We start from the raw sequence: 25871 nt of genomic DNA, 5'->3' as shown, positions 1-25871 counted from the left end.
ACAGCCCTGACGAAGGAGACATCACTAGTCTTCAAAACGCATTGGAGGAATTTTATCCCTGTGGACCTACCGTAACTCAGTGACATCACCGTATGGAATCTACCAGAACTGTATATGGAGTGTTTAGCCGCCAAATGGGGCTTCCCCCCTCGTGCAGCGAACGCTGTTTAGTCTGTTGATTATTTTCAGCATACAGCAAGCTGAAGGATTCTCTTGTGGATGTGCAAAGGAATTTCTCAACTCTGGTCTATGGATGCCCCATTCTGACTGAGGTGACAACTGCAGCTTTGTTACAGGTACCAACATACACCAAATATACTTACATCACTGCACTAGATGTAACTGACAGCAACTTTATCTACTGCCCTATAGACACTGAGGTGTAGACTTTTTGTTTGGACTCATGTATGCATTGTACCATTGCTGCGTTATCCCATGCACATTCCGAGTATATTTATTTTAATTATTGTTGGCACAGGTATCACATTTTATTTTACAGCTGCAAATAAAACTGGATTTTTCTTCTGCTTACCACCCTCAGTCGAATGGTCACCTAGAAAGGGTGAATCAGACCCGGGCTGTTACCTCCGCCACTTCGTGTGAGCCCATCAAGATGACTGGTTCTGTCTGCTACCATGGGCTGCATTTTATGGATTCTGGGTCTGCTGGAGCAGCTCCTTTCCTTGTGGACTACGGTCAAATCCCTTGTCCTCCTCTTCCTCGGTCTACTCCCTCGGAGGTTCCTGCAGTAGAGGAACTGGTACAGGATCTCAAATCGATTTGGGAACAGACCCGTCTGTCTATTCTCCGAGCCACAGATAAGAAGCGTCGGATTCCTCCTGTCTAGTCTCCGGTTGACAAGGTGTGGTTATCTTCCAGATACGTCCAGCTGAAGATAACGAGCTACAAGCTTGGTTCCCGCTTCCTTCACCCTTTTGAAGTGATTAAACGCGTGATTTAAAGCTCCGCCTTCCACCTACGATGCGCATCCCGAACATCTTCCATGTCTCCCTCCTGAAGCCTGTCATTTTGAACCGCTTTTCCCAGAAATCTACTGATTTCACGGATGTCTACAACAGGGTTCCCCAAACTACGGCCATATGCGGCCTGCGGACTGTTTCGATCCGGCCCCTGGCGCTTGCCACGCCAGCACCGGACCCCAGCGGCCTTCGACAGTCGGGCAGGAGCCTCCGTCCAGACAGGAAGCTCCTGTCCTTCACTGTGTAGTGCTCGATGCGGCCGTAAACCGCTCGATGAACTAGGATGGCCGGCCGCGTGATTACATCGTCACGCGGCCGGGCACCCTTTCCTGCCCGGACGCAGCAGGAAGATAGACGACGCGCCGCGGGAGACTTAGGTGAGTACAGGGTTTTTATTTTTTTATTAAAAAAGGCAGTAAAAAGATTGTGGTGGCCGGGGGCCAATAATTAGTTATGAGGGGCAGTATAAGAAATAATTAATTATGAGGGGCAGCATAGGAAATAATGGTGGGGGGGCAGCATAGGAAATAATTAATGGTGGAGGGGCAGCATAGGAAATAATGGTGCAGGAGCAGTATAGGAAATAATTAATTATGAGGGGCAGTATAAGAAAATAATTAATTATGAGGGGCAGCATAGGAAATAATTAATTATGAGGGGCAGCATAGGAAATAATGGTGGGGGGGGGGCAGCATAGGAAATAATTAATTATGAGGGGCAGTATAGGAAATAATTAATTATGAGGGGCAGCATAGGAAATAATGGTGGGGGGCAGCATAGGAAATAATTATGAGGGGCAGTATAGGAAATAATTAATTATGAGGGTCAGCATAGGAAATAATGGTGGGGGGCAGCATAGGAAAAAATTAATTATTAGAGTTATCACCTGTTTACATATGTCTCCCTCCTGGATACACAAGTGCTGATCACATGATCGGATCTCCCAGGCACGGTATTTTGATTCTCTTTTCTTTACGCACACCTGTTTCATTTTCTACGGGGAGATTATCATTTCCGGTCTCCTTATAAACACTCACTTCTATGCTACCCTAGGTTTGACTAAGGACTAATAACAAAAATTGAACAAACTAAATATAGGGAAAATGAAAGCAACATGTGTGTTGTACCATGTGAGTGTACTGTAAATTATATGTAGTTTGACACTATGTGGCTTGTTGGTAATCATAAAGAAAACCTATTGTTCTTCCTTGTTGATGGGAAGAATTAATCCAACAAAAAAGCACAAAATAATACAGAGAAATAATGACTCAAAATGTTTATTTTATTAAAGCAAAATACTGGTTAAAAAACCTGGCCCCACCGCAGGGGGGATCACAAGGCAAAAGTTGTATTCCAGACAACAGATCAGGTCAGTGAACAGTGTGATTGAGTAACAAGGCCACAATGGCCATAAGCATATGTATACGATACCAATGGGAAGCATAAGCGGATAACGACAGACAAATAACAATGGAATAAAGGATAATAATGATCACAAGTGAGACAACGGCCTACCCATCTGGACCCCCAGATGAAGGCTGCAAACCAGCCGAAACACGCGTCGGGGCTGTTGTCTTCCAGGCAGCGATCAGTGCAACATGGGTAAGCCGTTCTCTCACTTGCAGCAATCGGAGACTGCGGGCTGGTGGCTCAGAGGTTAAATTACGTAATTTCGTTTGTCACTACAATGGCACATTTGAGAAAACAATGCTATGTCTACACTGACCCATTCACTTTGTATCACATTTGGGCCAGCATCTCAGGGGTTAAAATGCTCATACAACCCTAGATCAATTCTTTGAGGTGTGCCCTTTCCAAGAACTGGGTCACTACTTGGGGTTTCCTATTGCACTGGTACCTCAGGGGAACCCCAATAACATTCTACTGAAAAAAGTGCTCCAAAACCAAAATCTTACTCCATCCCTTCTCAGCCCTGCCGTGTGCCCAGCCTGTCAATTATTAGCACATGTGAGGTATTGCCGTACTCGGGACAACCCGCAGAATGATTTTTGGGGTGTTTGTCTAAAGTGGCATGGGTTGGGCACAGTATATGAGGCACTAAAATGACTTTTTTGAGATAAAAACGCATTTTTTTACTCTGCACCATTTACTTTACATAAGATTGTGGCCAGCATGTGCGTGCGTGCGTGTGTGTGTGTGTGGGTTAAATGCTCACCACAACCTCAGATAAATTCTTTGAGTGGTCTAGTTTCCAAAATGGTGACATCTTTGGGGGTTTTCTATTGTACTGTTACTTCAGGGGCTCTTCAATTACACTGTGGCACCACAAAACATTTGCAGCCAAATTGGCCTTTCAAAAACGCAATAGTACGAACTCTGTTCTGGACATCGCTGTGCGGCAAAGCAGCAGTTGACATCCACATGTCTGGTATTAGCGTACTCGGAAGAAGCAGGGCAAAAATTTTGGGATGTATATTTACCTCAAATTTCTTCTGAATGTGTTCATTTAAGGGCTAAATGAGAAAAATCGTAATGAAAAATTGAAATTTCATATATAGTACATAAGCCTTAAGGAGTTAAAGGGTATGGACAATTGTATTGTATAGATTCCTATATGGGCCTTTACTGCCTCAACTTCTTCATAGAATCAAACTGTTAAAGGGCACCTACCACCACGATTCTACCTATAAAGGTAGATGTAAAGGACGTGAAGATAGCTCTTTTTAGAGCTAATCCTCACGTCCCCGCTAACTTTTAATAAACTTTATTCCCTTAATATGTAAATTTTGTTATGTGGCTACTGGGGCCCAAGGTACACGGCCTGGCTACTCCACGCCCCAGTAGCCACATTACTCCTCCTACCCTGTTGTGTGTGGCCCTCGTCTGACAAGCTGGAGTTCTGCGCATGCGCAGTAGCTCCAGCCTCAGAGCTGTGGCTGCTCAGCAGAGGGCCTACTGGGGTGTGGAGTAGCCGGGCCGTGTAGCATCATGTCCGGCTACTCCACGCCCCAGTAGCCGCATAACAAAATTTACATATTAAGGGAATAAAGTTTATTAAAAGTTAGCGGGGACATGAGGATTATCTCTAAAAAGAGCTTTCCTCACGTCCCATTCATCCACCTACCACCCATTCTACTTTTATAGGTAGAATCGTGGTGGTAGCTGCCCTTTAACTATGAAGAAGGCTCACAGGCGTGGGGCAACACCTACTATCAGAGCTAGTGCCAATTGTGGGTGTTAACCCTTTGATTGCAGTGTTGGCCGTCAAAGTCTGGTGGCAACCAGTGGCCCTCAGTCTTTGTAAAATCCGAGGCTTTATGGTTTCTCCACATTGGTTTCAATGTGGCAGTCCAACATTGCAATAAATCATGTGTAAAAACAGAATATGCTGCAATACAGGCAGTCCCCGGGTTACATACAAGATAGGGACTGTAGGTTTGTTCTTAAGTTGAATTTGTATGCAAGTCGAAACTGTATATTTTATCATTGTAGTTCCCGACAATTTTTTTTGCCCCAGTGACAATTGGAGTTTCAAATTTTTTTGCTGTAATAGGACCAAGAATTATCAATAAAGCTTCATTGCAGACAATTTTAAGCTGATTATTGCAGTCTGGGACTATTTTAAAGCATCCAGAGAGCTTCACCAGAGGTCACAGTGGGCAGAGGGGTCTGTCTGTAACTATGGGTTGTCTGTAAGTCGGGTGTCCTTAAGTAGGGGACCGCCTGTACCGTAGTATTGCAGTTTATGATAGGAACAATTAGACTATGCAAACGTGCCTGAGGGGCTCATGGCTCCATTAACACCTATGGAGCCTGGAGCTCTCAAGCTCTTTTGCTTACAGTCCTTCATCCTGGTGGTAGATGCCCTTAAAGTAAAAAAATAAAAAAGATTAAAATGACCCCCTTTCCCTAGAAGTGATATAAAAATAAACAGTAAAAATCACAAACATGTAAGTATCCCCGTGGCCCAAAATGTCGATCTATCAAAATAGAAAAACAGTTATTCCCGGTGGTGAATCCCATAACGAAAAAAAGCTCCCAAATGTCTTAAATATCACTTTTTCACCATTGTACATTACATACAAAATGTAATAAAAAGCGATCAAAAGGTTGCACAGTCCTCAGGATGGTAGCAATCAAAACAACAGCTTATCTTGCAATAAATGACGTCTTTCACAGTTCCACACACTGAAGCATGAAAAAGTTAATAGTGTCAGAAGATGGTGAAACAAAAAAATTTTTTACACCCACATTAATTTTTTACAATGTATTAAAACACAATAAAAACACAATAAGATAAAAATTAATTTGGTATCTCCGTGATTGTACCGAACCAAAGAATAAAATAGATATTTGGAGCGTACAGTGAAAGTCATAAAAACAGAGCCCAAAACGAAGTGACGCCAGTACACAGCATGGAATAATAAATAATGTAACTAAGAGGTACATCACAGCTCTGTACACAGAAAAATAAAAAAGGTAAAGATTTTTGAAGGTGGGGTACAAAAGTGAAAAAAGGCTGCAACGTGAAGGGGTTACTAATAATTCCTGAATGTTCATCCAGTGATTCAGCAATCCTGCTCCTTACTTTAGTGCTGTCTGCAAACTCTGTGGAATTTTGTTTATAATGCTGAGCACTCATACATGGGAAGGACTGTAGCATGAGAGTTATGTCTCAGTGTGTCTGTCAGTGAGATGGATTGTGAGAAAACGATGAACAGTGGGTGACCTAATTAGGAAGAACTGAAGGAGTGAGAAACCAGAAGTTCTGTTTATATGCTGAGGACATAAGTTACACGTACATATTCAGAGACATGTCTAATGAAACAGAGTTATTGAAAAGTGGCCAGCCCATTTAAATAGAGACATGTGGATGTATTTGAAAGCACAGCAGAAACACAATGTTATTTTGTGTAATGTCACAGGAAAGTCTAAAGAAATCAATCAAGAAGAGAATTGTGGGCTTGCACAAGTCTGGTTCATCCTTGGGCGCAATTTCCCGATACGTGAAGGTGCCTCCCATAGGTAATTCAATGTAAATGCCTATACAATTGTGCCAAGCCCGTCACACAAGCACCATGTTTAACTGCAGCATGAAGTTCTGGATTTAATCATCACCTGTCTGTGTCTGATCAGTATTGTATTTACTGTGTGTAAAAGCCATTGCTTTTGCAGCTGGCTCATGTCTGCAAGTATTTCTGTGTTTCCTTAGCACTGTACTTGAGCCTCTGAGAAAAAACTCAGAGCCGGTCTTATTCGTCGTGGTACTTGCGTCTCTACCCTCCCATAGACATCAAATGCAATATGATAAATACAGATCCCACACAGATATCATCAGTATTTGTTAATATGTTACTATGTATCACAAACAGAGAATGGTCCGAAAAAGAAAAAACATCCAGTGAGCGGCAGTTCTGTGGGCAGAAATGCCTTGTTGATGCCAGAGGTCAGAGGAGAATGGGCAGACTGGTTTGAGCTGATAGAAAGGCAACAGTGACTCAAATCGCCACCCGTTACAACCAAGGTAGGCAGAAGAGCATCTCTGAACGCACAGTACGTCGAACTTTGAGGCAGATGGGCTACAGCAGCAGAAGACCACACCGGGTGCCACTCCTTTCAGCTAAGAACAGGAAACTGAGGCTACAATTTACACAAGCTCATCGAAATTGGACAGTAGAAGATTGGAAAAACGTTGCCTGGTCTGATGAGTCTCAATTTCTGCTGCGACATTCGGATGGTAGGGTCAGAATTTGGTGTCAACAACATGAAAGCATGGATCCATCCTGCCTTGTATCAACGGTTCAGGCTGGTGGTGGTGGTTCATGGTGTGGGGAATATTTTCTTGGCACTCTTTGGGCCCCTTGGTACCAATTGAGCATTGTTGCAACGCCACAGCCTACCTGAGTATTGTTGCTGACCATGTCCATCCCTTTTGACCACAATGTACCAAACATCTGATGGCTACTTTCAGCAGGATAATGCGCCATGTCATAAAGCTGGAATCATCTCAGACTGGTTTCTTGAACATAACAATGAGTTCACTGTACTCAAAAGGCCTCCACAGTCACCAGATCTCAATCCAATAGAGCATCTTTGGGATGTGGTGTAACGGGAGATTCACATCATGGATGTGCAGCCGACAAATCTGCGGCACCTGTGTGATGCCACACACAGGACCAAAATCTGAGGAATGTGCCTGCGTAGAGCGTGCAGGCAGGCAGCAGTGGCCTGTGCCTGCGTAAAGCGTGCAGGCAGGCAGCAGTGGCCTGTGCCTGCGTAGAGCGTGCAGGCAGGCTGCAGTGGCCTGTGCCTGCGTAGAGCGCGCAGGCAGGCTGCAGTGGCCTGTGCCTGCGTACAGCGCGCAGGCAGGCTGCAGTGGCCTGTGCCTGCGTAGAGCGCGCAGGCAGGAAGCAGTGGCCTGTGCCTGCGTAGAGCGCGCAGGCAGGAAGCAGTGGCCTGTGCCTGCGTAGAGCGCGCAGGCAGGAAGCAGTGGCCTGTGCCTGCGTAGAGCGCGCAGGCAGGCAGCAGTGGCCTGTGCCTGCGTAGAGCGCGCAGGCAGGCAGCAGTGGCCTGTGCCTGCGTAGAGCGCGCAGGCAGGCAGCAGTGGCCTGCGTAGAGCGCGCAGGCAGGCAGCAGTGGCATGTGCCTGCATAGAGCGCGCAGGCAGGCAGCAGTGGCCTGTGCCTGCGTAGAGCGCGCAGGCAGGCAGCAGTGGCATGTGCCTGCGTAGAGCGCGCAGGCAGGCAGCAGTGGCCTGTGCCTGCGTAGAGCGCGCAGGCAGCAGTGGCCTGTGCCTGCGTAGAGCGCGCAGGCAGGCAGCAGTGGCCTGTGCCTGCGTAGAGCGCGCAGGCAGGCAGCAGTGGCCTGTGCCTGCGTAGAGCGCGCAGGCAGGCAGCAGTGGCCTGTGCCTGCGTAGAGCGCGCAGGCAGGCAGCAGTGGCCTGTGCCTGCGTAGAGCGCGCAGGCAGGCAGCAGTGGCCTGTGCCTGCGTAGAGCGCGCAGGCAGGCAGCAGTGGCCTGTGCCTGCGTATCTGAGTAGTGTGTCCAAGTAGTAGTGGCCTGTATTTGTGTACTGTGTGCAGGTAGTAGTGGCTTGTGTCTGAGTAGTGTGTCCAGGTAGTAGTGGCCTGTATCTGAGTAGTGTGTCCAGGTAGTAGTGGCCTGTATCTGTGTACTGTGTGCAGGTAGCAGTGGCCTGTATCTGTGTACTGGTGTCCAGGTGGTAGTGGCCTGTATCTGTGTACTGTGTGCAGGTAGTAGTGGCCTGTATCTGTGTACTGTGTCCAGATGGTAGTGGCCTGTATCTGTGTACTGTGTCCAGATGGTAGTGGCCTGTATCTGTGTACTGTGTCCAGGTTATAGTGGCCTGTATCTGTGTAGTGTGTGCAGGAAGTAGTGGCCTGTATCTGTGTACTGTGTGCAGGTAGTAGTGGCCTGTATCTGTGTACTGTGTGCAGGTAGTAGTGGCCTGTATCTGTGTACTGTGTCCAGGTAGTAGTGGCCTGTATCTGTGTACTGTGTCCAGGTAGTAGTGGCCTGTATCTGAGTAGTGTGTCCAGGTAGTAGTGGCCTGTATCTGTGTAGTGTGTGCAGGTAGTAGTGGCCTGTATCTGTGTACTGTGTGCAGGCAGTGGTGGCCTTTACCTGTGTAGTGTGTCCAGGTAGCAGTGGCCTGTATCTGTTTAGTGTGTCCAGGTAGTAGTGGCCTGTATCTGTGTACTGTGTGCAGGTAGCAGTGGCCTGTATCTGTGTAATTTGTGCAGGCAGTAGTGACCTGTATCTGTGTAATTTGTGCAGGCAGTAGTGGCCTGTATCCGTGCACAGGTAGTAGTGGCCTGTATCCAAGTAGTGTGTCCAGGTAGTAGTGGCCTGTATCTGTGTACTGTGTGCAGGTAGTAGTGGCCTGTATCTGTGTACTGTGTGCAGGTAGTAGTGGCCTGTATCTGTGTACTGTGTGCAGGTAGTAGTGGCCTGTATATGTGTACTGTGTGCAGGTAGTAGTGGCCTGTATCTGTGTACTGTGTGCAGGTAGTAGTGGCCTGTATCTGTGCACAGGTAGTAGTGGCCTGTATCTGTGTACTGTGTGCAGGTAGTAGTGGCCTGTATCTGTGTACTGTGTGCAGGTAGTAGTGGCCTGTATCTGTGTACTGTGTGCAGGTAGTAGTGGCCTGTATCTGTGTACTGTGTGCAGGTAGTAGTGGCCTGTATCTGTGTACTGTGTGCAGGTAGTAGTGGCCTGTATCTGTGTACAGGTAGTAGTGGCCTGTATCTGTGTACTGTGTGCAGGTAGTAGTGGCCTGTATTTGTTTTGTGTGTGCATATAGCAGTGCCCTGTATCTGTGTACTGAGTGCAGGTAGCAGTGGCCTGTATCTGTGTACAGGTAGCAGTGGCCTGTATCTGTGTACTGTGTGCAGGTAGCAGTGGCCTGTATCTGTGTACTGCGTGCAGGTAGCAGTGGCCTGTATCTGTGTACTGCGTGCAGGTAGCAGTGGCCTGTATCTGTGTACTGCGTGCAGGTAGCAGTGGCCTGTATCTGTGTACTGCGTGCAGGTAGCAGTGGCCTGTATCTGTGTACTGTGTGCAGGTAGCAGTGGCCTGTATCTGTGTACTGTGTGCAGGTAGCAGTGGCCTGTATCTGTGTACAGGTAGCAGTGGCCTGTATCTGTGTACTGTGTGCAGGTAGTAGTGGCCTGTATCTGTGTACTGTGTGCAGGTAGTAGTGGCCTGTATCTGTGTACTGTGTGCAGGTAGCAGTGGCCTGTATCTGTGTACTGCGTGCAGGTAGCAGTGGCCTGTATCTGTGTACTGTGTGCAGGTAGCAGTGGCCTGTATCTGTGTACTGCGTGCAGGTAGCAGTGGCCTGTATCTGTGTACTGCGTGCAGGTAGCAGTGGCCTGTATCTGTGTACTGTGTGCAGGTAGCAGTGGCCTGTATCTGTGTACTGTGTGCAGGTAGCAGTGGCCTGTATCTGTGTACTGTGTGCAGGTAGCAGTGGCCTGTATCTGTGTACTGTGTGCAGGTAGCAGTGGCCTGTATCTGTGTACTGTGTGCAGGTAGCAGTGGCCTGTATCTGTGTACTGTGTGCAGGTAGTAGTGGCCTGTATCTGTGTACTGTGTGCAGGTAGTAGTGGCCTGTATCTGTGTACTGTGTGCAGGTAGTAGTGGCCTGTATCTGTGTACTGTGTGCAGGTAGTAGTGGCCTGTATCTGTGTACTGTGTGCAGGTAGTAGTGGCCTGTATCTGTGTACTGTGTGCAGGTAGCAGTGGCCTGTATCTGTGTACTGTGTGCAGGTAGCAGTGGCCTGTATCTGTGTACTGTGTGCAGGTAGCAGTGGCCTGTATCTGTGTACTGTGTGCAGGTAGCAGTGGCCTGTATCTGTGTACTGTGTGCAGGTAGCAGTGGCCTGTATCTGTGTACTGTGTGCAGGTAGCAGTGGCCTGTATCTGTGTACTGTGTGCAGGTAGCAGTGGCCTGTATCTGTGTACTGTGTGCAGGTAGCAGTGGCCTGTATCTGTGTACTGTGTGCAGGTAGCAGTGGCCTGTATCTGTGTACTGTGTGCAGGTAGTAGTGGCCTGTATCTGTGTACTGTGTGCAGGTAGTAGTGGCCTGTATCTGTGTACTGTGTGCAGGTAGTAGTGGCCTGTATCTGTGTACTGTGTGCAGGTAGTAGTGGCCTGTATCTGTGTACTGTGTGCAGGTAGCAGTGGCCTGTATCTGTGTACTGTGTGCAGGTAGTAGTGGCCTATTTCTGAGTAGTGTGTGCAGGTATTAGTGGCCTGTATCCTAGGACAATGGACGCGCCACGACCCCCTTAAGCCGCGGTCACAAGATCCGCTAGGCGTCCGTTCATAACGCGACGCTAGCACACAGAGGGCGGTCCTCGGCCCGAACGGACATGCGTTAACAGGGAAACGCATGCGATCGGCTTATCAATCGCATGCGTTTCCCTGTTAACGCATGTACGGTCGGGCCAAGGACCGCCCTCTGTGCGCTAGCGTCGCGTTATGAACGGACGCCTAGCGGATCGTATGACCGCAGCCTTACAATCCACCAATGGCATCACCTCACAGCCTGTGGCTCACATAGGAGGCCAGTTTACAGTGTGGACGATTGTTTGAGGGAATCCATGGCTTCATACCCCCTACAGACACATCGTCTCTCATGTGGACTGAGCTGAGCTGAGCTGATTGCGCTGCAGCCATACTGAGGGCAGCGCTAGAGAATGCGCCCTCCATTCGTCTCGCCTTCTGAAAACAAAAGCCCGAGTTATGTTGTGTGCTCTCGTCCTGGTTATGAATGAGCCACCGCTGTTGTTCCAGCTCAGAGCTCACCCCACCCTGGCTGCAGGCCACAAGTGCTCCGGAAACCCCGTACAGCGCGACAACCATCTGCCAAAACAAACGCGACGCGGGCTGGGAGGCGGGAAGGCGTGGCCACCCCGTGTGTACTTGTGTTCAGTGAGGGGCGGTACCCCAGCCATTCAACCCCGCCCTTCACTGTGCTGACGCCATGGGACAGCCGTCTTCAGGAAGCAGCCATTTTGTGAACCTTTGACTCGGTGACGTAGCCGCACGCAAGCCGCGCTCCGCCTCTCGTCTTCATCTCGCAGTCGGACGGAGCGTCGCGGGAACGGGAGGGAGACAAAGCATTAAACTAATGAATGGGGACAGAGAGTGCACAGGCTGGCCTGCACATAGTGAACGGCTACTGAGCCCCGGCAGAGGCACCTAGCTGACAGGTAAGTGGCCCGGGCGCGGACAGTGCTGTGCTTGTAGGCAGGGGGTGGCTCGAGTTCCGGTTTCAGGAGGGGTAGTGTGAGGAAGGCCTGGCCACACACACTGACCTACAATGCAGGCTGTGCTATCCTCGCCGCTCTATTGTGTGCCGCCTCCAACTTGCTGCTACTTGGAGCTGCGGGCACAGGGCACTGCACAGGTGCCGCCTGGCAGCCAAGTCCTCTCGCAAAGTGCTGTCATTGGGCACACATGGCGCCCGTGCAGCGCCTGTTTACATGGAGTCCTCCTGCACTGGTTATCTCTGAGAGGATTAGCACAGGGCTCTCTCCTCTGGGGATTCTCTACTATTGTCACGTAACTGGGTGCTACACAGTAATCCTCCAGCTAGCGGTGACCTTTGTAGCGTTTTCCCTGAGGACTGGCAGGGGTCAGATATTAATGGGGGTTCCACCTCGACTTCCAATTCAATAGCAGACTTTACCTCACTAAACTCGTATTTCCCACAGGTAGGTTCTGAAATGTCTTTTCAAGAAATCCCAGATTTAATGTGAAAATGAGCAAAGAGGAGTTATTTTGCCTGAGATTAGTTAATTTTAGAGGGAACCATCACTTCAGATGCCCCAGTCTTTGGCTCTATAGCAACTGGAAACATTGTGGCGTATTAAAGATAAGAATCAAATCTTTCAGGTTGCATGGTTCTGTGAGCTACAGAACGGGAGGCAGGCTGCTTTCACACAAATGTTTTGGTTTTTTTTCAGTTGTAAGCTACCATTTTGGCCGTGTTGCAATCCTCCTTATGGAGAGGGGGTGAGAAGTGAACAGCGCTTGCCAGAAAGAGGCCTTAAAGACATAGGGTTAGATTCATCAGAAGTGTCTGAGAGCAGAACAGTTCAAGTTGCCTGTAGCAACCAATCAGAGCTGAGATTGGTTGCCCTGACAAATAAGAATACTTTTGCGTTGTCACTTCTGATAAATCTACCCCATACTTAGAAATGTGACCAGGAAAGCTAAAAAAAAAAAATCAGTTCCCATCTATTTCTTTAACTTCCCATATATTCAGTTATGGTGCTTACAGAACTGCAAGTCTGATGTGATCTGAAAGATGAGATTTTTATTTTCAATACAGCATCATGTTTCTATGTACTGTAGAACCAAAGATATACACACCTAAAGTGTTTTCCCCCATGTAACTTCTAGAAGTGGAATAATCTTAGGCAAAGTTACTTTTTGGCTTATCTTGACATGACTTTGGAAGCAATTGTTTTCCTTTTGAAGGGACCTGTCAGCAGTACATGACTTAATAAGCCATGACTTATGTTTTCAAGCAGATAAAACCTTCCAAATCAAGTTTGTTTCATGGCCCGGTCTAGTGTTATCATCCAGAAAATCTACTTTGGGCTACATGCAAACAGTAGTCCTGTGTATCATCTCTATGTGAGCTCCTCTGGCAATAACAATTGAAAAAATGGCTTTCTGGGTTCAAAATCAAACAGGAATAGGGTTTGCTCCAACCTTTGCATCTCGGGCAGTCGGTTCATTCTGTGGAATCCATGACAATTAGCGCAAAGTACTGAGTTAGGACATGTGCTAGCTGTAGGAAAACTGTGCGGCGTGCGCAGGTGTCCTTATAGCAAGATATTAATGGATTGTGTACGATCATGGATGCAGAGAGCTCTGCACAGAACACCCCTTCAATGTAATTGACGATACAGCATACAGGAATATTCTGCACCTGTTTACCTCCTCAATCACCAGGCTATTTTTCAGGTTTTTCCCTCTGTATAGTATATGTAAAAAGGACCTGTCACACTAAAAAACGCTCTAGGAACTGCTTATTAAAGTAACCAGCTCCTAGTGATACCCCATTATCCGTGTTAAGCTGCTTGCTTTATCAGAACCTTCCGATAATGCTAGTGAACCCTGCCATACACTGAGAACGCTGCTTCTTTGCTGGACTGCCCCTCCCATGCCACAGGCCGAAAGTGACTTCCAGGATTCATGCGGCAGTCACTACCTCCACCTACCGCCCCATCATGAATATGCCGAACCCCTTTGAGTATGGCACAGCAGTGTTTGCCAGCTTAATCTGTAGGTTCTGATTAAGCTAGCAGTTTAACACTGCTAATAATGGGTTAGCGCTAAGGGTAGACCGCACCGTTCTCTGACCGTTCAATGTAATGGAACGTCAGAGAGGAGGTGCTGCAGCAGGGTTGGGGGCTAGAAATGTTGCGGATGGGGATAAATAGCATGTAATTATTACGGAAGTAAGCAAAAACCACTGAAGTATGGTCCGATAGCAGTGGGTGGTTTACCAGGTAAGTATTAGTTATGTAAGAAAAAGTCCAGCCCACGATCCCCTAGGTGCACAGAGAGATGTCGAGACCTCGGCGAACAAAAGAGCAGGTACTCCAGCATCTCCCCAGGAATTGTAAAATCCTGGGGACACTTTTTTAAACATCACTTCATGGGTATTGACACAGAAAAACCAAAGGACTTATTCATGGTTGCATGTAAATACAAACGCTAGATAGCTTTACATCGGATATTTCCAATCATGCAATAAGTTTCCCTATTTTGTCTGTTTTTTTTTTTTTAATTTGATCACCTATTACAAAATAGGGAAACGTATTGAATTTTTCTTCTAAAAAGTAAATACTGAACAGGATTAAATGATTAAAAATGTAGTATATTTGTTTTTATTTACATTTATTAGAAGCTATTGTTTGCCCCTATTTATGTAGTGTTCTCCTGATTCGTCTGTTCATGTGTTTTTAACTCGTGTATATGTTTTTTATTAAGTTTGTTTAAACGCCTAGAGCAGTGATGGCGAACCTTTTAGAGGCCGAGTGCCCAAACTGCAAACCAAAACCCCCTTATTTATTGCGATGTGCCAACCAAAAAAGCTGTAACTTATTGCTCCCTGTTCTTCAAAAACATTCGATCATATTGGCCTCCTGAGGACAAGATGGAAAATTTGCATAATTTTAGCTTCTTTCCAGTGCTCCTCCTTACACAGAGTTGTGGGGCCAGCAGAAGGTCTTCCAAAGATAATTTGTCCCTGTCTACTCATTCTCCCTCTTCCTACATACCCAAGTAGCAAAGTAAGTATCACTTAAATATATGATTATAGGCAGCATCTTGTAAGTTGCTTGGAACTGCAGGAAGATTCTTTGTGTCCTGTCTGGTGTGCTTGGGTGATGGCCTGAGTGCACACAGAAAGGGCTCCGGGTGCCATCTCTGGCACCAGTGCCATAGGTTCGCCACCACTGGCCTAAAGCAACACTGGCATTAGTCCAAAGGGCATTGTTTGTGGACTCTTAATGCACAGGTGGGTTAGTATTCTCACCTGCTTGCATGATTGGAAATGTCCGGTATAAATATGTCCGGTATAAAGCTGTCAACCATTTGTATTCACATGCATTCATGAATAAGTCCTTTAGCATGAAACGCGTTGGTTTTGCTGTGTTCATACCAATGAAGTAATGTTAAAAGTGGATTTTAAAATGGAACCAATAAAATAAGTGTTCTTACGTTTCCTGTAGACGTGCTAGAGTGCCTGTTCTTTTGTATTAGTTACTTATATTTGACCACTTTTCTTGCTTTAATTACTGAGATTTCTCTAGCTTGATTACTCCATGACAGCAGAATTTCTCACGTTGCTTATTATCTTATACAGTAAAGTCTGTCTGTGGGTTTTCTTTTTCATCCAAACTGGGTGACAACCAATTTAAGGGGGGGAGCTGTCCCTATGTAGGGTACCATTTCTATAATTCTCTCCTTTATGTTAAAACCTGCTAATTTATCTATACAAAATGGGTGGACAACGCGTTTCGAGAGCATACTGCTCTCTTCCTCAAATTAAAAAAACCTACAAAAGTACATAAAAGTTCGTTAGTATGGACATATAGATGAGAAATCATAGGTGATGGCATCGGTATGTGCATATGGATGGTTTTAATGTAAGTAGTCATACATAAAAAATATATATTATACGACTAATTAGTACAAGTAGGTAAACAGAAGTACCTATGCCGATTTAAATAGATGGTGTAAAAAAGTTAATTATATATTTTTATTAGTGAAAGCAGTGTTTTTCAGCACAAAAAATATGCTGAAAAAAAATCACTTCGGCTTATACTTGAATCAAGAAAAAAGTGTACTCGCCTTCTATACAGCGCTGCTCTGGCATCCCCGCGCAGGGATCGTGACGTCAGCCGCTCGCTCCCGTTCTACTATGTACGGCAGCATCTGTACATGCTATGATGTCAGCGAGCAGCTGATGTCACAATCGCTGTATAGAAGAGAACGCTGTTTTTTTTTTTTTGTTTTGTTTTTTTTCTACAGGCATTATATGTGTGGCAGGGGCTGGCAGGCTATACACTACAGGGGGCTGTGACCAATGTTTTTCCCACCCTCTGCTTATACCCGAGTCAATAGGTTTTTCCAGTTTCTTTGTGTTAAAATTAGGGGTCTTGGCTTATACTCGAGTATATAGGGTAATAAAAGGCCATATATTGTAAAATAGTTACCGGTGTTCCAAAGATCCTTGTGGGGAACTGGATAGGCAAAATGAGCTGTTTAAATAAGTTAGTATGATTATAAAGAGGCTTGATAGAATTTTAACCACGCATCGTGAATGCACTACTGCGCATGCGCCCACCCAGTTCCCGGGCATTTAAATCTATTCCCAGCCTTGTCAAAAGGGTCGTGTATAACTTCTTTTATAAACAACCTTTTAGAGGTTGAATGGAGAGCATCACTTCAAACAAAAACCCTTCTCTTGGGCTGTATAGTATGTAGAACCATACAATCGATATCATATTTAACATTAGAATCCATCATGCTTGTAGATCAGCTTTTTAATTTGCTTTCTGTATCTCCAGTTCTAGGTCTCAAAGAACCACATCTATGGCACGTATTTGGCTGGTTCTGTAGGTTATAGAACAACAATCCAGATGTGATCTGAAAGATGAAATTGTTATCTGTAAATTAATAGAACACCAAAACCATGGGTAAAGGGAGTACTATAGAGGGCAAGATCTAGGCATCTGAAGTAAAACTCCTAATTTAGCCTAGAGTGACTTATAATCAGGTTCTCCTAAGATTATTTTCATAATACTTTGGGCAGTTTCACATACTGTGATTATCCTTTGGTCATGTTTGACTATGCTGCTGAGGATGGGATTCCTTGCATTTATGATGGATCTATGATACAAGGAGTCCCTGCTACACAGCAGCGCAGACGCCAGAAGGGTTGTCAGCTTGTGTCATGATAACGCATGTTTAGAGCACATTCACATGGCCGTCTGCGGGGATGTACATGCGGCAGCATGTACGTCCCCATAGACGGCAATAGCGGCGCAGATACGGTGCCACACATGTGTGGCACCAATCCGGCCCGCACACCGCAAAAAGATAGAGCATGCTTGGCGTGTGTGCGGCCGTGCGCCACTATTCTCTATGGAGGGAGGAGGGGTCACCTCCTCCTCCTCTCCAGCACACACCGGGCATACCGCTGTGTGAATGTACCTGTGTTGTGTGGGGTCCAATTGGGATTTGACATTTTTAACATTTTAGTATATTACTAAGAAATCTACCACAGCACTGTCTGGGTGGCTGAACTGAACCTAAAGGGCATATCCCTCCTCTCTCCCTTCCTATATATAATTGGCAGGCGCTGGGAAGGGGTTTAAACAAAAAAAAACCTCGGCAAATTATTTCTAATAGTTGGATAACTCCTTTAATTGTTGAACATGGGGCATTCTGAAACGATCAAACGCTATATGGGACTAAACTTAAGGAGAATGCCAAACTTGGAAAGTGCTAGAATATCATTAAAACAGATATCTTGCTGTCTGTATACAGGCGGTCCCCTACTTAAGGACACCTGACTTACAGACAACCCATAGTTACAGACAGACCCCTGTGACCTCTGGTGAAGCTCTCTGGATGGTTTACTATAGTCCCAGATTGCTATAATCAGCTGTAAGGGGTCTGTAATGAAGCTTTATTGGTAATCCTTGGTACCATTACAGCAAAAAAATGTTCTAACTCCAATTGTCACTGGGGTCAATTTTTTTTTTTGTCTGGATCTACAATTATAAGTTTCGACTTGCATACAAATTCAACTTAAGAACAAACCTCTGGACCCTATCTTGTATGTAACCCGGGGACTGCCTGTAATAGGAAATGCAGATCTTAATTTTTTTCTTTTGTTTTTTTTTTTCCAGGTGAAGCTTTTTGGCCAACATGGAGAAATCTTTTGGTTATTAAAAATACTGTTGAAAATTGTGCTTTAAGGTACTTAAATTAAAATTTTATACAGAATGTGATTATTGTAAATGTCTCACTGTCTAGTACCAGTATAGATTAATTTTTTTTTTTTTTTTTTAAATCAGAACAATTGGCTGATAAATGATATAACTTCCATACGCTTGCCCCCCCCCCCCCTTTCCTTTTTTAATTTGTTATTGGGTAAAGTATTATACTATGATTTGTGGCTGTCCACCCCCACCCCCCAAGAGAACTGGTGTTGCATTTTCAACAAGTCATTCACTACTAGTGGAGCATTAGAAATTACAGAGCAGGGCATGTGATTTTGACTAAAATGCTCTACAAGTTAAGGGTCATTTATCCTGACCCTTGCACTCTAAAACCATTTGCTGGATTATGTTTTATATCAAGTAAGGTTTCTATAGAGGACTTAAAGGGAGACAATCCCTTCTGTTTCTTCTGTAGCCAACTCTTTTCCCTGTGAACTTCTATGTTACTTGACACCTTATTGACCATTTTCATGGGCTACTACTTAGGGTACACATACGCTGCAAAGAAGGAGGGGTGAGAGCTGCTTACCCTTCCCCACACCTCATTTCGCCCTGCATGGTCACGGTGTAGCAAGACAACATGTGCTCACCAAACAGTGATTGTGCACCATATACGTCAATTGGGACCTATATGTGGCCGCTTATCGGTCCACATTATGTTTGTGTGAATGAGCAGTGCTGCCACTTCTAAAAATATAGCATTGTGCAATGCATCACGATCCCGTGATGGTAGGTTTTTTTTTTTTTTTTTATCTGCTTGCTAAGTTCTTGGTTTTTTTTCTTTTAGGGCAACTTTGCGTATTAAAATTCTGTGGCAAAAATAATCAAGCAAAAAACAGCACATGATACTTTACTTATACAAGACCAAAAGAATGTCTACGTGGACCAAACTCATCACAACATTCTATTGAAATTGGATGACAAAAACCTACAGGTTTTTCCATCTTAGAATATTTTGCAAGTAATGACAAAAGAGGGCTCTGTAACAAAAATTGAACAGAACCTTACAATGGAAAAACCAAGCAACATAAAAGTTGAAGATGAGGAGGAAATTGTTGATTTTTCTCAAACACCGATCAAGAAAGAGGCGGATAGCATCAAACAGGCAGAAAGTAGCGATGAACAAGAAGACAAAGAACAACATTGTCCAGATACCTCACAAACAAATGAAAACGAAGACGACTATGGGGTCCTTTTTTCGCAGTATACGACTACCCTCTATGATGCAGCAATGGAGGCTGTCACGCAGAGCATAATTACAAACAAAAATATGAGTAACCGAAAAAAGTCCCCAGCTTGGAATCATTTCTTTATTTCACCTCGGGATAGTACCAAAGCTATATGCATGTACTGCATGAAAGAGTTCAGCAGAGGCAAGAATGAAAAGGACCTCAGTACCAGCTGTTTGATGAGACATGTAAGAAGAGCACACCCCAGAGTTCTTGCTTCTGAAAATGGAAATATGCCCAGCATATCCACATACTCTCCTCCTACCTTAGTACTACCTCTGCAGCCTCCTGATGTGGAAACCAATGTTACCCCAACAAAAATAAGAAAACTCAAAATGTCTCCTCCAGAGAAAATCACAGAGGAACCATTAGTCATGCTTTCTTCTGATGAAATATCCTCAGACGTATCAATTTCTGATAAAAATGCCCGAGAAGATGTTACGGTTTCCCCTTCATCTTTACCAAATAATCAGAATGATGAAATAACTGAAAATGTTACAGAAAAGCAAATGTCCATTCAAAAAAACTCATCAGGTTCAAGGAGAAGATCTGCTGTTTGGAAACATTTTTACTTGTCGCCACTGGATAATTCCAAAGCAGTTTGTATCCATTGCATGAATGAATTTAGTAGAGGAAAAAATGGAAAAGATCTTGGAACCAGCTGTCTGATAAGGCACATGTGGAGAGCTCACCGGTCAATTGTGTTGCAAGAAAACAGCGGAGGCACAAGCTTGCCTCCTCCATATTCAATTCCTCCTACACTGTTGCCGTCCCTCATATCAACTGATGGTGAAGTAATTTCCACTGCTGTTTCTCCAGGTAAAAATGGGAAGGAAGCTATTTCTGTACCCTCATCCCCTGAAAGAGGTTCAGAAGACTTGCAGTACAGTGTCGCTAATGGTGAAATATTGATCGACAATGGAACAGCAGTTTTGCAATCTTCAGAAAATATTGGTGAAGGGTCCATGTCTTCTCCCGAAAAATCGTATGACTATCACAAATCATTGGCTTGTGACTCGCCGCTTTTTTTTCAGCAAAATAAGAAGGCCATAAAACGATTAAAGTCTGAGGTTTGGCATCATTTTACATTATCTCCTACTGACAACTTAAAAGCGGTTTGCAGATACTGTAATTGCATGATCAGTAGAGGAAAAAAAGGGGATTTAGGAACTGGTTGCTTAATGAGACATCTGTACAGGAGACATCCAGAAATAGTTTTTAACCAAAAAAGCTTTGACCTTAGTCTTGCCAATTCTCCTTATGCTACCTTGGCATCAGCAGAATGCTCCTCCTCAAAAGTCACTGAGCTGTCAACTGCTGCACCCCATGATAATCAAATAGTTTATCCTTCAAATAGCAAGAAGACCTCAAAACTGTGGAATCACTTCTCAATTTGTTCTGCAGATTCAACTAAAGTCATTTGTATGCACTGTGGACGCACTATAAGCAGAGGGAAAAAGCCAACAAATTTAGGAACGAGTTGCCTCCTGAGGCACCTGCAGAGATTTCACGGCAATGTTTTACAGAATAATGGTGTTTCCGAAGCTTTACCATCTGCTGATGTTCACATGCCGGTAAACGCTGGTTTATCAGCCGCCTCTTTTGATGAAACCAATGATAAATTCAGTGACTCTCATCCTGTTGCCAAAAAAATCACAAGTCTTGTAGCTGAAATGATTGCACTTGATCTTCAACCGTACTCTTTTGTAGATAATGTTGGTTTTAATAGACTTCTTGAATACCTGCAACCTCAATATTCCTTACCATCTCCAACATACTTTTCTAGGACTGCAATCCCAGATATGTATGAAAATGTGAAGCACATAATTGTCTCTCACCTAAAAGAAGCTGAAAGCGGTGTAATACATTTTACTGCAGGAATTTGGATGAGCAGTCAGACACGGGAATACTTAACACTTACTGCTCACTGGGTAACTTTTGATTCTTCGTTCAAGCCACACAGCGAGGATTACCACTGTTCCGCACTTCTGCATGTCTCCCAGATAGATTGTGATTACAATGGGTTGAGTGTTCAAAAACATCTCGAATACTTGTGGGAGTCTTGGATAACCTCGTTTGGCCTTCAAATAGGCATCACTGTAACAGATAATCATAGCATAGGAAAAACCCTAAATGAAAGTGACCATTCAAGTGTTGAATGTTTTGGGCACACGGTCGACTTAATTGTAAATGAAGCTATTAAGAGTCAAAGAATGGTCCAAAACCTTCTAAGCATTTCTCGGAAAATTTGTGAACGTGTTCACAGATCAACAAAGGCGAAGGAGAAACTGGCAGAATTGCAAAAGGAATATGAATTGCCTCAACATCCATTAATTCAAGATGTCCCTTCAAAGTGGAATACATCATTTCATATGTTAGAACGTTTAATTGAGCAAAAAAGAGCCATTGATGAGCTGTCAATTGAGTGCAACTTCAGGGAGTTGATAAGTTGTGATCAATGGGAGGTAATCCAGTCTGTTTGCCATGCTTTGAAGCCTTTTGAGGCGGCCAGTAAAGAAATGAGCATGCATACAGCTACTTTAAGTCAGGTAATTCCCATGATCCACATTCTAAACCGGAAGATTGAAATGCTCTTTGAGGAAACAATGGGCATAGATACAATGCTCAAGTCTCTGAAAGAGGCTATGGTTTGTCGTTTGTCATCAACTCTTCATGATCCCAGATACATTTTTGCCACACTTTTGGACCCTCGGTACAAAGCATCTTTGTTTGCAGAAGAAGAAGCTGAGGAATATAAACTTGGATTAATCAGGGAACTGGAAATCTTAAATTCTACCTCAGATGATGCACCTGTTGTTAATGGGTGTAACAAGCATTCACCACCCAACCGTAAGGACGACAATATCTGGTCACTTATGGCCAATATAAAAAAGTCTAAGAGTTTAAAAGAGAAATTACCTGAAGACATTGTGCTGGCTTACCTGGAGGAAGAAGTGCTAGAGCATAACTGTGATCCCCTTACGTATTGGAACTTAAAGAAATCATCTTGGCCGGTTTTGTCCAAATTGGCAGTGCGCTTTCTTGGCTGTCCACCAAGCGTTATTCCTTCAGAGAAACTCTTTAACACCTCAAACGAATGTGGCAGTTTCAATCAGTCCAGGTTAATGATGGAACACTTCGAGCAGCTAATATTTTTAAAAGTTAATCTCCCTCTGATTTACTTTCAGTATTGAAGATAGTCAGGTGAACATTCATGTTTTCTATCGAATATAGGTGTGATAAATTGCTCCCATTGGGGCCATGTATGACATTTTAAGATGTGACAGTAGTTTACTATTGTGTCACAATGTTTTGCTTTAAATCTTGTCTTCATGTGCCTTACTCGGTCCTTACTCAGTTATTCAGGCAGTATGTTTTATTTTCTATTGTTCTACAGATATCTTGTCATATCCAGGAAGTTCTGTTTTGTCTTCGAAACTGTAAATACATGTGTAAAAAAAAAAAGTGAATACTTTTGTTATAGGCCAGGGAGAAAAGATGTAAACAATTTTATTCTGTAGTTTTACTTAATGTACAAAATTCAGAGGTACTGTATTTTAGCCATGGTTCTTTTAGTAGTGTTTTTTTTTAATGTGTGTCATGGATAAAAAAGCGGCATTTATATATCAGGTTTTGTTTCCATCATAGGTGCTAATTTATTGTAGTCTATAGCAGCGGTTTTGTAGATTAGAAGACTTCTATAAGACTGGGATAACCTTACATCTGGTTCCTAAGGCTCCTTTACATCAGCCATGTCAGTCTGGTTTGTAATAGAGAAACAATGTTTACAATTTTCTGTCTTTTTAGTCTCTTGTGCATTTAGTCTGTTACACAAATGTCAATGTGAAAATGGCAACAATTTGTGGAACACACTGTGTAGGATATGAGACAGTTTGATATTCACTTTCAACTATTGGGAATTTTTTAACTATTTAATATTAGGTGTTGGGTTTTTAATGAATTTTTGTGGACTAACTTTTTAATGCTGTGCCACTGGCTAACCTGCAGAGAGGTTCTGCACACAAATCATATCAAGCACCCAAGACACTCCTCATACATATTTTATTCTGATATTTTTTTTTTTCCATCAATGATGTAAATTTTGCTGTTGTACATATGGGTAATAAATCAATTCAGTTTTATTTTTTAAAGCTACTTTTCCACTTAAAATCTACAAATCTAAAATGAGTGATTCTTTGCTTGGAAATAAGTCTCACTGGTCCTGTTTTTTCTGTATTATTTCCAGGTTGTTGCTGTATATTATATTACATTTTAATTGTAATTTTTGTTTTGATGTACTGAAGTCAGTCCTAATTTTTTTACATCAATGTATTAGTGTATTTATAAATGGTCAACAGATGTTTCTGAAATTAAACCATTATTTACAGCATTTTGGTCTAATTCCTGATGGCAGTTTTGCAATTACAGCATTTTTATTCTTCCCTTTCTATATTTTTAAATTTTTTTTTTTTTTTTTTTTTTTTTTTAGCTTTAACAAGGAGAATTTAGTGAAAACTTTGCTTGACTTTGTTGTTTATGAATACAGGCAGTCCCCGGGTTACATACAAGATAGGGTCTGTAGGTTTGTTCTTAAGTTGAGTTTGTATGTAAGTCAGAATTGTATACTTTATCATTGTAATCCCAGCCAGAACTTTTTTGGTCTCTGTGACAATTGGATTTTAAAAATGTTGGGTTGTCATAAGAATCAGGATTAACTATAAAGCTTCATTACAGACACATTTTATAACTGTTACAGCTGTTTATTGTAGCCTAGGACTATAGTACTATAAATCACCAATATCCAGTGGTCCGTTTGTAACTAGGGGTCGTATGTAAGTCGAGTGTTCTTAAGTAGGGGACCGCCTGTAGTCCCCTTTTTGTCCTGTGTGAGCTGCTGCCATCCTTTAAAACCCTGGCACTTAGAATACAGGTAGATCTGACTTAAAGATGACTTCTAGTTACAGACAGATCTCTCTGCCGACTGTGACCTTTAATGAAGCTCTCTGAATGGTTTTCTTTTAGGCTACAATGATCAGCAGTAAGGTGTCTGTAATAAAGTTTTAGTGATAATCCGTGTGGCCTTGATAGAATATAATTTAGAAATTCCAATTGTTCCTGGGACAAAAAAAAGGCATTTTGTCTGGAGCTATACATAAAATATTCCAGTTTGACTTGCATACAAATTCAACTTAAAGGAAATCTGCCCCCAGGAAATCAGCATGCTGGTGTGTGCCCCTCTTCTCTTGTTCATTGGTTTAAAAATACATTTTTAAAAACTACAAATGTGCCTGAGGGGCTCTGGTCTCTTTAGGGTTTAATAGAGCCTGGAGCCACTCATTTGCATATTTTTTTAAAGCCTTTTAAATATTTAAACAAGGATCTTAACCGCTTGAAGCTCTGCACTGTAGCTGTATGGCGCAGAGGTGCTGGTGGTGTATGAAGAGTGCTCATGGGCTTAGCCCTCTTTATACACAGGTGGGGGTTGGTTGCATATTGCAGCAAACCCCCACCTCTAATAACCGCAATCGGTGCTAGCACCAATCGCGGCTATAAACCCTTCCTATGCCGGTGATCGGTTGCCATGACAGTCTTGGGGTCTTCGTCAGACCCGAGGCTGTCTGGTTTCTGAAGATTCGTTACAATGAGCCAGTGCATAAAGTCCATATACAGGTGTCCCCCTACTTACATCTGGTGAAGCTCTCTGAATGTTTTACTTAAGTCCCAGGCTGCAATGATCAGCTGTAAAATATCTGTAATGAAGCTTTATTGATCATCCTTGGTCAAATAATTTAGGAACTCAAATTGTCTGGGGCAAAAAAAAAAAAAGTTTGGTCTGGAACTGCAATTATAAAATATACAATTCCTACTAAAATAAAAATTCTACTTAAAACAAACCCATGGAACTACCTTGTACGTAACCCAGGGCTGTCTGTACTGCAATACAGTAGTATTTTTTCCAATTCTTCCACATTTGGAATTTTTTTTTCCAGCTTCCCCGTACAGAGCATGGAATAATAAATAATGTGACTGACAAGTAAAATTTGTTGTGCACAAAATAAGCTCTCATATGGTTCTCTACACAGAAAACTGAAAAAGTTATGGATTTCTGAACAGGGAGAGCAAGAAATGAGAAAAAAAATAACCTGCATCCTTAAGGGGTTAAAGAAAAGTGGATCCTGTCAGAGGGGGCACATACCTACATGTCAATGTGATTGTGGTTTACAATCCTTTTTGGTGGTAGAAGAACAAACCTATCTTTAACTGGGGACTGTCTGTACTATATAGCTAATATAATGAAGGTGAAATTATTGAAGGAAATCTACCACCGGGATCAAGGGTTTGTAAACCAATCTCCATGTATGGAGCCCAGAGCCCCTCAGTCTCATTTGCATAAGTTCAATGGTTTTCTTTTGTAAAAACAAGTGCAAAAGAAGAGCAGATCTGACGAGGGGGAATACAACAGCCTGTTAGTGTTCGTGGTGTACAATACTTGATCTTCTTGGTAGATTCCAAATGGAAATGGCCATTTGCTTATTTTTACTTTTTCTGTTTGTAGCAGGGTTATTATTAATTATTAAAAGGGTTTGCCACTACTGTAATAATTGGGAGGGATGCGTCACTGAGTTGTAAGTTGTCCCCC

The 25871-nt window shown here is 43.6% G+C and overlaps 2 protein-coding genes across 2 annotated transcripts; one reads left to right on the top strand and one right to left on the bottom strand.

Annotated features, from left to right (window-relative positions):
* Nucleotides 1-3997: 3997 nt before the first annotated feature.
* LOC140125840 (uncharacterized) lies at nucleotides 3998-15084 on the bottom strand. Its single transcript, XM_072144715.1, has 3 exons — nucleotides 15026-15084; nucleotides 7926-8856; nucleotides 3998-7137 (listed from the first exon to the last, which is right to left on the bottom strand). Exons 1-3 carry the CDS (start codon nucleotides 15082-15084, stop codon nucleotides 7006-7008), a joined length of 1122 nt encoding a protein of 373 aa, XP_072000816.1. The 3' UTR covers nucleotides 3998-7005.
* On the top strand, nucleotides 11416-23682 carry ZBED4 (zinc finger BED-type containing 4). Its single transcript, XM_072147086.1, has 3 exons — nucleotides 11416-11681; nucleotides 17910-17979; nucleotides 18790-23682. Exon 3 carries the CDS (start codon nucleotides 18967-18969, stop codon nucleotides 22423-22425), a length of 3459 nt encoding a protein of 1152 aa, XP_072003187.1. The 5' UTR covers nucleotides 11416-11681; nucleotides 17910-17979; nucleotides 18790-18966; the 3' UTR covers nucleotides 22426-23682.
* The last annotated feature ends 2189 nt before the right edge of the window (nucleotides 23683-25871 follow it).

The sequence above is a fragment of the Engystomops pustulosus genome, chromosome 4 (genome assembly GCF_040894005.1).
Source record: "Engystomops pustulosus chromosome 4, aEngPut4.maternal, whole genome shotgun sequence".
Taxonomy (NCBI): domain Eukaryota; kingdom Metazoa; phylum Chordata; class Amphibia; order Anura; family Leptodactylidae; genus Engystomops; species Engystomops pustulosus.
This window is presented reverse-complemented; position numbering and strand designations above follow the sequence as displayed.

Excerpts from the sequence above, each read along its gene's own strand:
- LOC140125840 (XM_072144715.1), bottom strand. The coding sequence starts at position 15,084 with ATGGTTGACAGCTTTATACCGGACATATTTATACCGGACATTTCCAAT. Across the intron at positions 8,857-15,025 it reads ATTTCCAATCATGCAAGCAG|TACACAGATACAGGCCACTA; the intron begins GTGAGAATACTA and ends ACCTGCACACAG. Across the intron at positions 7,138-7,925 it reads TGCCTGCGCGCTCTACGCAG|GCACATTCCTCAGATTTTGG; the intron begins GCACAGGCCACT and ends CGCTCTACGCAG.
- ZBED4 (XM_072147086.1), top strand. The coding sequence starts at position 18,967 with ATGACAAAAGAGGGCTCTGTAACAAAAATTGAACAGAACCTTACAATG.